General features: G+C 38.2%; 1 protein-coding gene across 1 annotated transcript; it reads right to left on the reverse strand.

Moving 5' to 3' along the window:
• Positions 1 to 4,102: 4,102 nt before the first annotated feature.
• Positions 4,103 to 7,580, reverse strand: LOC130137625 (flap endonuclease 1-like). The gene is made up of 16 exons (XM_056309326.1): positions 7,569 to 7,580; positions 7,375 to 7,491; positions 7,199 to 7,257; positions 6,972 to 7,031; positions 6,817 to 6,870; positions 6,679 to 6,727; positions 6,446 to 6,493; positions 6,227 to 6,292; positions 6,093 to 6,143; positions 5,576 to 5,695; positions 5,425 to 5,509; positions 5,223 to 5,304; positions 4,712 to 4,823; positions 4,565 to 4,621; positions 4,402 to 4,448; positions 4,103 to 4,320 (listed from the first exon to the last, which is right to left on the reverse strand). The coding sequence occupies exons 1-16, from the start codon at positions 7,578 to 7,580 to the stop codon at positions 4,236 to 4,238; spliced, it is 1,104 nt and encodes a 367-aa protein (XP_056165301.1). The 3' UTR covers positions 4,103 to 4,235.
• Between the last annotated feature and the right edge of the window lie 4,014 nt (positions 7,581 to 11,594).

Genomic DNA, 11,594 nt, shown 5'->3' on the forward strand with positions numbered 1-11,594 from the left:
TATTTTTGTACATGACAGGCGTTTCTGGTGTGGTTTTAGATTGATTTGGCATTAGGATACGCCATTCTCTAGTGTTCTCTTGGTTGAGGTCATATGGGGGCTGAAGTTTGCTTATATCACTATAGTTTGATTTTTTTTTTCCTTCTTTTACAGTCCAGTATCTTATGCGTTCTTGTGAACTATTTGATTGAGCTACTAGGGGTCTAATCTGACTATGTCCAAGTTTGGCTTGGTCTTACTAGTCATTTCCTGATTCACATTACCCTTTTACTATAACGATACCCGAAGATAGTGTTGCTCAAAGTCTTATCCAGGCCACTTTTTCTGCACCTTCAACAAGTAGCTTCTTTACATGTCCACTGTTGAAATATTGCGCCAGCCTAATTTTCTCTCTTCTTTTATACTTCACTAACTGCATCTTCTTGTTTTGTTCGGAAACCTTCATACAATCACAGGAGCACTTGGCACCCGCTGGTTATGTGAAGATACAACCATGACTATGATTCTATGTTAATAGAGAAAATATTTAAACAGGATGACTTTTTGTTTATATCTTCTCGATGGTCCTAATTTTGTACATCTTACTATATTATCCTGTCAAAAAATTTTATAACCATTCCAAAATAGGCGTGGCCGACAATACTCGTTGTATAACATAGGAGCAATGCATATTTTCATAGATTCGCTGTTTTTAGTTTCATATGTTTGATGTTATTTCTCAATGCAAAATCTCATTTCACTCGCTATTGTGTCACAAAGTAAATGTTATTTCAATTAAGCAATGCATGAATTGCCTTTCGTTTCTGCAGGACCTTGCTAACTGTCTAAAAGGCTGCAGGTCTCTCCCAAAAGTAAACATTGATCTCGTGGATTACAGAAACTCAACCTACAAGGAAAGATTTGCTAACTTGCAGAACCTAGTCCTTATTATGGTTAGTTTTGTATATGTTGTTGATTTTGGATCCTTGTCTTTTGCAGCTTTGTGATGCTAACTCTTTTTATTTCCCTCTAGTTTGAGCAAGACACTCTGTTGATACCAAAGGAAACATCCTAGTTTGTATACTATCTAGATGAAACTTTTGATACTGTTTTGCCTACCCAGGAGGTAATTGCTGCATTACCTTGAAATGCAGTTATCAGTGTCTTTATCGGTGCCATTGAATCATGGTAATTTTGGGTGATACTGATGGTCACTGAAAAGCAGCGGTAAAGTATTTATGGTGGAAGAGGGTGAAATCTCCTTGTGGTTCAGAAAGCATGCATTTTGAAAGGTTCCATTCTTTTGAGATTATTTCTTGTCCTCAAACCGATTCCATAATTAAGAATTTGCTCGAGGACTTGCATGCACATAAATATGTGAAAAACCAAGGGTGTAGAATATATAAAATCTCTAGTAACATTGATATTGACTTGGAATCAACTTGTTTTATTGCACTTTGCGCAGTCAACCAAGAAATGTAACAAAGAACAGGCTGAAACATTTTCTAAGCCCTAGATATGAATGATTAACCATGTTGAAAGTAATACTGAGGATTGTGAAAGCATTATCTTTACCGAGCTCTTACTCTACAATCTTAGGGTGTAGGAGGTGTATATCCATGACATGGTCTGGAATTACTTTTGGTAGTGATTTATGATTTTCATTTCATCATTGAGCATTAACTATTGACAAGTCGATAATCGAAGGAAAATTGCATTTACATGAGAAAAATGGACAAAAGAGAATGGGCAAAAGAACATATTGTGATATTGTGTTGTCGCTATGGTGTAAGCTCGTCATAACATGCTTTTACCCTTACTCTGCTACAATTTGCATCCTTTTACCATTAGGATTGGATTGGATTGAAAAAAAAAATAGAAATGTATCTAATCGATGCATTTCCTGCAGACCGAGCTTTACACCAATGATTGAATTGGATTGAAGACCTTGGATGAAGCTGGGAAAGTCAAATTCATCAATGTCTCTAGGAACCATCTTCGGATCTCTCTCGCTGACATGCAAAAATATATAGTACCTTAGTTGGTGGATGATGCAGCTTTAGCAAAGAAAATGGCAACAAGAGTGGCTTCTAGTAGTTGGACCCCATGGGTTCCGGTTTGTATCGAAGAATGTCGAGGCGAAGATTGGTTAGGCTGTTTGAGGATCAGCCACCACTCCTCTTGACAGTTACCTTTAGCTTTTGCTTAAAAATGTAAGCTTATGACATACAATGTGATTTGAGAGATCAATTCTGGCATAAACTGAGACGGTCAATGCAAATGAACTCCATACAGATTTTGATTTACATGTGACCTAAAGATAAAGCAGTTAGGACTTGATCATTTGCAAAATATGCACAATGTAACTGGGCTCTTACACCTACCGTGCGAGTCAACCATTTTCACTGTGGCATATACTCTATCAACAAATATAGATGGACCAAATCAATGGTTGAATTTTCATTTACCTTAATGTACTATACACATAGGTAAATGACCCAACAGATGATAGGATTTATACTACACAAATAAATAAAATATATGATCTGATTAAAGATCATATTACAATTTACTTATATACATTATAAGCTATAGTGTACTGTATGTCCATTTAAATTTTGCATGCATTAGCTAATTCTAGTTTCTTGGTAACTCCTCTGCTTCCCCATGCAAATTTATTTTATGATTGCTGGCTCTTTCTAGCATCCAATTTTCAGTTCCTAACATGATAATGTTCTTATGGTGTTTCGAAATAATCCTCCTAAATTATGTTATGTAATTTGTTAATTTGGATATGACTCGATGTAAGAGACAATAAACAAGTTAAATTTGTAATTGGAGTTTTGATATGATTTGTTAGTAACAAAAGTGGCAACAAATCGAAGTCATCTACTAACTATTCGATATCAAGCTGGTGTAGTTTCGTATCTCCATCTTCCAAGTTATCAGTCAACCCATCAAATGTATGCGCACTGAGAAACTTACACATGAAACACACGATAGTAGTCCAACAAGATAAACAAATAGTCATGAATGAAAGTTAAATCAGCATTCAGCACCCATAAACCTTCCATGATATGATGGTATCCAGCAAAGACTGCATGAGACTACAAACTGACATCAAGTTTCCACTCGTAATTTGCATGCAAACCTCCTGGATAAGGCAAGAAACATAACGACGCATACACAATTCCAAGCGGGGAGATTTAAGAGAGAAATCGAAATCAAGAGTTGTGAAGAATCGCCATTGGGAAACTCACAAGTACCTGACATAGATGTCGATGGTTTTGCTTTTCCATGATCTGTTATGTGCCAACTAAATTATTTCTTACCACCACCAGCCTGGAACTCTTGTTAGTTGCTGCTTTGGCAATATATTCAGGGGTTTCCTGTTGCATGGATGACAATAATATACACATTGTATAAGTGACATATACGTATCGTAAAATGAACACTAAAATGCAATTTGCCTGACAAGAAGTACCAATCTCGTTCTAGCATAGAGAGCAAACTTCATCCATCTAATAAAAATTTATACAAATCTCTTCCAAAATTGCAGTACCATAAGACATGACCCGTTTTTTAGGAAAGGAAAGCATCAACTTGCTTCCAACAATGCGCAAAAACAGCATCTACAAGTCAGGACTTGCTCAATAAATAGGGTTCTTACATCCATCATCATTTAGCTCCATGTCGGGAGGCAGACAACTCTCAACGGCTGTTTGAAGTTCCTCAAACCCAGGACCATGGTTGGCATTTTAAAGTTGCCAAGGAACCTGTGCTGGAGATTTACAGAGACTTGTGTAGAGCATGTCTTAGGCTTGAACGCCAGATTGGGGGATTGAAGTGTGCATTTGCTTTCCTGTCATCCATTGCAATTATGGTTGTTAATCAGGCCGAAATTCTTAACAGATCCTTATAAGCACGCTGGTGCTTTTGTATATCTAATTGATTTCATGAATAGGATGATGCAACACCATTAGCACATCTGTAAAGTTATATGAGACTAATCGGGCATAAGCAGCAGGGGCATGGCAACACACTACCGTTGATTTACAACACTACCACCAACAGTTAAAAAATGATCACAAAGATCTAAAAATTTGTGCATCGCTAGGGGCAATCAATGGCTTATGAAGTGAGTTAAAGGGAGTACTATTCATCCATCAAAAGTTGCATCTGAAGACATCTCTTTGCTAGAGCAATGTGTGACATTACACCTTCACATACATTAAAAGAAGGTAAATTCTAGGTGCTCAGTACTCAAATATATCAAGATGACATACCTTCCTCTTAGCAGGTATAGATAGATTCTTAGCTGGCTTAAAGAAGGATTTTAATCTGTAGAAAATAAATGAGGAATCATCGGATGAAAGAAAGTGCATTTTGGAAGTCACTTTCATTTATTCACGCTTTAGTTACCGGCCTTGTGATGACTCATCCTTAGCTGCCTTAATCTTCTCTATCGTCTGCTACACATGGTAAAACAACATTGAAAACATGTATGCTCTCTCCTCCAGAGGAAAAGAAGCAACTTCCTCGAGTAGGCAACTGACCAACACATTACTGAAGATAGAAGCCATACCTTTGTCACTCTGTCAATGTTGAACCCATTCTCATTCACTAGGAAGGACATTAAGCCCTTGAAAGGGAAAGAACAATCAATTAGGAAATGAGTCCAGAATTCAAAAGTGAAATGTTGCAAGTAAATCCCAACATGAAAATGGCCCACTTTGTCATTTGGAGCAGTCCATTTTATCTCAGGTTGTTCTTCCGTAGAAACTATCGGTTCCTTAAAAAGCAGTCGAGCTTCGCCATAGGGCCAATTATCGGGTATCTGATACCTATTCAAAAAACAAGCAAACATTTCCTTAAGAAGGATAACTGAACAGAATAAAGACTTCCAAGTAATGCAAAGAACCTCCGTGTCTTAAGGATAGAGAAACGAATTTTGTTCAAGTGAGAGTGAAAGAATAGACAAAGCAGACATCATAATAGATAAAAGTATTATAGTAAATCAACACATGAAGTAGCATGGTTGATGCACTGATTGCCAGCCCAAATCTATTGGTGGCAAATGATCTTTCAGTTTCAAAGTGTTGATCAAATATTTCCGCTCCAGCTGAGTTTGAGAGATAATTCTTTTAAGTGAAGGAATCAGCAGCCAAGACAATTACAGTGAGAAACTTTGCTGCCTTATTTTGCTTACAAGTCGGGGGACAAGATAAGAGAATAAGAAGCACCTTTGCTTGTTTATGTTCTCTAGTATGTTTTCTATGGAACCATGTTGACGGATGAGCTTAAGAGCAGTCAGCCCTCCAATACCTGATAAATTCATTCCAAAGTAAAGCCAATGAAATCATCAATCTAAAACATATGAGAGGGCAGAATGATATACGATAGCATAAAACAGTTAACAGAGCACTGCAATAATATCACGTCTACCTCGAATGCTTTCACAATAGTCACATCCAGAGAGAATGCAAAGGTCAATGAATTGATCCATATCCAGATTCATCTCCTCCAAGATCTAAAAGTCATGAAAGTGAGAAAAAAAATTTTTAAGCAATTGCAATGAATAAACTTTTCTAAGTACCCTGGAAATTTCAAATTCCATGACTGGAACTTTTCTTGAGCTGGGATTCATAAAATGGCGAAGAAATCTAGGAGCTCCAAAAGTAAGGGAATCCATATCTTCAGAAGCAACTGCATAAACCTGAAAAACAAAAATTACATCTAAGACACCATTCGTGATAGATGAATTCTGGTTACCGCACAACAATTAAGCAATGATAGGAATTCAAAGTCAGCGAAAATTCCTTTGGACAAAGATGATTTAGTAAAGAACGTACCAAATGTAAATGACTACGCAGAAGAAGACATTAGACAAGTGTAAAAGCATAAGTTCAGTGGATCCCATAAAAACTTCTTTCGAGGAAACAAGTGACTATGCCGAAGAAGACATTAGACAAGTGAACAAGCATAAGTTCAGTGAACAAGGAAATTAAATCATGGAAACAAGATGGTAATTTACATAGAGTTAAACGATTGGTTATCATGGGAAACAATGAACTATCCTAAATCAGAAGACGATCAAACAGGAAGATACTTGCCTTTCCAGCTTTGCAAAGTGCAGCACATTGTGCCTCTGCTTCTGAAGGAGCCTAACATACAAAAACTGAATTTGATATCTAAGCTTTTTGTTAGAAATAAAAAAAAGAACAAACTTTTCAGACAGAATAGTAACCTCAACTAGTGGGACACCCATAAGTCTTAGTAGTCTTTTGCAATCTTCATTGTGCTGTTGTGTCACCTGCAAGGGTATCAAAGCCATGTACCACAAGTCCACACACACCCAGTTAGCTACGTACATAGGTTTTTCTGGTAAACAAAGACAAAATCAAACTTCACATTGAACAGGACAAAAAGATCGCACTGTAAGGAGGTGATCCAAACAAAGACAAACCTTCACAGTTCTTTTACTGAATTTCTCTATGTCTTGCTTGTTCTGAGACTGCAGGCAATAAATACAGAGTTCACTAAGCCTTTTTGTACTCTGTGCGTGAGAGAGAGAGAGAGAGAGAGAGAGAGAGAGAGAGAGAGAGAGAGAGAGAGATGCTCGTATAAGCCTTTTTGTACTCTGTGTTTCTGTGTGCTTATGTGTGTGCGCGAGAGAGGGAGAGAGAGAGATGCTTATACCGCAATGGCTAATGCCAACTCCTCAGAGGCATCTGCCCTCTTCAAAAAACTGCTCAGAGACTCATTAAAGGTAACTAAACGTATTCATAGATACTTTAAAAAAACGAGAGAATAGAAGGCTACATAATAATAAAGTACCGTTTTGCAAGCTCTTGCTTCTTCAAATCAGGAGGTTGACCATCAAACACGTAGCTATCGTAACAACAGCAAAGCATAATTCAGAGAAAGATGAGCTTCATTCTTCTTAGCATTCTATCCCAATGAAAACAGAGGAGGTAAAGAAAAAGACTTACACTGGCTGTATCCCCGCTTCCAACAGCCTAATCGTCCGGTAAAGCATGCCTTGCAGATGACTACACGGGAAGACAAATAAAAAAGCAGCTCAATGTCAACACTTCCCAAGCACAAAGATCACATACATAAAACCGAGTCCAAACAATAACATCTGAAGCATCAAAACAGAAACTTGAGCAAAGTGGATTTTCATTTCCACGAAGTATTGCGATGCCAGTAGCAGTACCTGGTGACTTGACCAGCCTCATTGGTGAGCATCTGAGTCCCCTTCCTCCCAACCACAACCTGATCCACCAATCAAAGACCGAAAAAACCCCCAACCACTCAAAATCCAAATCCCTACCGACACCGAAACGCGCAATCAATCACAGGCATCGATCCATAAAAAGCAAAGCACTTAACGAGGAACTGATAGATGCTCATGCTGGCATCGACTGCGATCCTCCGGCCCAAGTAGCTCTCCAGCGTCTGCTCCTTCGTCGCCTTCGGGGCATTGTCCGCCAGTAGCTTCGTCAGCCCCTGCCGAAATCAACGGGCGATTCAATTAACAATCATATGGAAATGATCGGATTGAAGAAGAGGGAGGTCGAAACTACCTTGATGCCCATTTCCGGAGAGAGATGAAATTGCAATTGAAATTGAGGATGAAATTGAATTCTAGGGTTCGAGCTCTTCCGTCTTGCTGCCTAATTTGGAGACCAGCGCGTGTGGGTGGAGAGCGTGGGAGTCGCGAGTGGGAACGCTGTTAATATCCGAATTTTCACGATAAATAATAATTTTAACAGGGAGATTTGGGATCGATTCTCTTTGTAGGTGCTCTTGACCTATTTGGATTAGCAACCGTTATGACACGTCATGAAAGCACACCGCGATATGTACATATTAAACAATGGGTCGTCATCCTAGGAGTTTCCAACGTCCCATTCATTTAATAATAAATTTTAAATCGGAGATCCACCGCTTTAAAAATGAAGGATATAAAGAGAAATCCGGATACATACTGAAGGTGATTTTTGAGCTTTTCTTTATTTTAACCATATCAGAAAAGATTTAAAAGAAAAAACCGAAGAGTTTGATGTATACAAAATTTACGTAATATCGTTGGACATCCAGATTACATGAATTGTGCGAATATCATACCGAGTCCCACTGTTAAACACAAGTTTTAGCATAATTGTGATTGATTTTATCTAGTCGCATCACTTATAATAAGTCTATACAACATTTTCACGGTAAATAAGGGTCCATCATCCCGCAATGCTAGATTGAGGAAGACTTCGGACTTCGCCGGTCTTTTCTTTTTTCCCTCTTCTTTTGAGTAGGTTTTCGTTGCGGGCTTTTCTCCCTTATCAATGAATTGGAAGCTCTTGATGTTTCAAGCAGTAAAGCTCTCGGGAAGGATCCCTCGGGAAGAACAAACACAACTCACTTCCCTAAGCTTTCTTCAATTTGTCAAGACAATCATCTCTCGAGAGTTACTATTAGCATTTTACGTGATTTTCAATCACCTTCGAAACAATAATAATAAATGTGAAAAATCTTATTATTGCGTAAACATCTCTAATACATCATATTAGAGATTGGTACTATGAATTCACATGAATTAACTATTCCGAAAAATGTGGGAGAAAAAACCTCGAAAAAGAATTGGTCTTGCATATCTTCGTCGAGTCGATGTCATTAGCAATACTTGAGAAATCAATGAATAAATTTTAAGACGTGTGCATGCACTAACTGTGAACGCTACAAATCAGGAAATGGTTGTGTGGTATTATCAGTGAGACAAATGTTAGAACTCAAGCAAAATGAACATTTCATCAATTGCCGTAGTATAATAATAATAATATTTAAAAGAATTTGGTCTTGCATATCAAATTATAGTCCCTTTTCAAATAAATGAATTATGGTGGTGAGAATTGACTTTTTCACAATGAACTTTCAAGGTTAAATATTTAGATTTGCTTTCGAAATTCACAAACGAAGAAATGAGTCAGAAGTCGCCTTTTTAATAATGAATAACTATAGAAAATTGATACAAAAAAATGAATTTTTACTACCTAACAATGCTGACTAACTTAATCGAACTAAATTCCCAATCATGCCACATCATCATTTCACTATTCACCATCCAATCATTTTAGTACATATAGATTCAACGAGTACAATGAAATTTACTTTCCACATTTTATATGAAAACAAGTAAAGTTGGTCTCGAGATTTATCTTTAAATGAAACCTCTGGTCCTCAAACTTTTGTGTTAATGCGTCGTCCATGTCATATATAATCGAACAATTGATTCAATTAAATCCCTAAATTTGTCTAATGTATGCTGTGATTCCTTATCTTTTAATTGATTATGTTCCTAAACTATTTTAAAATGTTCAATATCATCTTCATTTTAGTTATTAGAGGGACGACATCCGTGGGATGTCACTTTCTCGTCTTTTGCTCGTTAAGGACAATTGGTTGTTCTTTACTTTCTCCGAGCTTTAGCTACTAATGTTGATCTGATTCCTTACACTTCTAATATGTGAGAAACGATGGTTATACATAATCTTGTAGCTCACATTTTCAGTTCCGAGGATGAAGCTCTGGACAGTTATCTAGAGGAACAGTGTATTGGCCCATACACCACTACGCTTTCATCCAAGTTATTGTTTGGTATAAAAAAGCAATAAAGTAATTATACAAAATTAGTGTGATTAGTAACTCCTTTATTACCGAAAAAGTATCTACCTATTAGTAACTGGTAATTTTTCTATGCGATAAATAATTATGGAATAAGAAAACGCAATGTTTCTGCCTATCTATTGTTAGTAAATCTCAATGTTCATAGCAATTTCTCTAGATTCTATATACATCAACTTATGTCTGCAATCTTATTGGCGAGAGCATGTAAGATTTTTATGTCGTGGATGGACATATTGCATCTGGTGGTGTGAGTGTTGGATATGCTATGCTACTACTAAATTAGTTTCTGCCATTTGATGCCTAAATTTTAATCCGAAGACTTCTCCTTCATTTAATAAGAAAACTAAGATCGAGTTCGATAGAGTTTGATCCTAAACAAAAATACCGATCTTGCATACTCTTGCATTTGCAGTTGTTACTATATTTCTTCGCATTGGGCACAGAGCATTAGCACCGAACAAAGCATGGATCCGGCTATGGGTTTCTTTAGGATTGGCCCGATAGATGGCCCGATATGCAAAATGAGTCCCGAACTCACTCAAGGTTCCCAGACCGAGCCTTGCGCGAGCCCGACCCTAAGCTAATCATAACTCGGCCTAATGAAGGGAAAGGAGGCGCGGCCATTCAGGACAGTCTGAACCCATATGATGGGAGGAAGGTCATGTTCAGCTGCGCGCGTCGAAATTGGAAGAAAAGGCGAAGGAGAATCGAAGAAGGAAGAGGCGTGCAGTTTCCATCTTGACGAAGTGAGGAATCTTGGCATTCAGGGACCGGAATTCACGACCAAAAGGAAACAAGAAAATCTGGGCATGAAAAAGCAGAGGGTTCTCGGCCAAGTGGGGCGGGGGATTTTTCAGCATGTAATCATTGCCAAAGAGAGCTCGAAAAAGAAAAGGGTGGAGCCTTTCCTTCACGGCCAAGGAAGAGAAATACAGAGAGAGAGAGAGAGAGAGGGCTATGGTCAGCAAAAGAGAGAAAACTTTGATAAAAAGAAGAGAAAAAAAGGGGAGTGGCCGGCAAAAGAAAAGGGAGAAAAAGAAGAACTGTCGAGGAATGCGAGAGGAAGCGACAGAGACCAAAAGATGCAATTTCACCATAAGTTCGTTTAATTCACTTTCGTGGCAGTTGCGTTCCCTCAAAGCTCACTTTTCCTTTGCACCGTAATTTCCAAGAATTTTACTCCTCATAGTTAAAGTTCAGCGCCGTTTTTGAAGTTGAACGAGTGAGAAAAAACCATTATATCTTAAGAAAAGGTGGGTGTAAAGGTGACCAGCATTGGGGACTTTGCAAGTGGTCACCTTCTTCGAAACAAACTCACTTTCCAACTGGTCTCAAGAATACTCGCACATTTGATGGACAAGAATCGCTTGGCATCTGATTGTCATTTCTAGAATTAGCATCTGCTCGTAAATCGCCTTCTACTTTTTGGCGTATCTTTCAAATGTGAGAAATGGACAAAAATTTCCGTGACAATATTGTAACCGCGTGCCATTGTTTATTCGACTCTTCTTTGTTTCTGTCACGCTCCGAATCCCATTGAGCTCGCGACATACTTCTTTGGTCGATTAACGCGTCGTCCCAGGATGTCGCCGACCCCACACATACAGAGATAAAGCACTAGCGGAAGTAACATACACCCAGACAATACTTAGAAAGGGGTAATAGGGAGAATATACATTTATTACCAAGTCAAACTTATACAATACACACCACTTACGAAACACCTAAAATACATGTATACCGGCTCCTAAGTTCTCACTACCACCTCAAAAAGGATCAGTAGTCTGGGTATCCACTAACTCAAAAAATGGGGCACTTCAAAAATGGGTTTACCCTATCCTTAGACTAACCCCTACGCCCTCTAAACGGTGTCCACTTCGAGTCGGTCTCCCCAGAACCCGAATCTGATTCCCCCTGAGCCACCTGCTCCT

The sequence above is a fragment of the Syzygium oleosum genome, unplaced genomic scaffold (genome assembly GCF_021117445.2).
Source record: "Syzygium oleosum isolate NSW1041296 unplaced genomic scaffold, Sole_v2.1 Sole_v2.03, whole genome shotgun sequence".
NCBI lineage: Eukaryota > Viridiplantae > Streptophyta > Magnoliopsida > Myrtales > Myrtaceae > Syzygium > Syzygium oleosum.

Coding starts and splice junctions, on each gene's coding strand:
- LOC130137625 (XM_056309326.1), bottom strand. Junction 6,871..6,971: donor GAAGCGGGGATACAGCCAGT/GTAAGTCTTTTT, acceptor TTGTTACGATAG/CTACGTGTTTGATGGTCAAC. Junction 6,494..6,678: donor AGTTGGCATTAGCCATTGCG/GTATAAGCATCT, acceptor TATTGCCTGCAG/TCTCAGAACAAGCAAGACAT.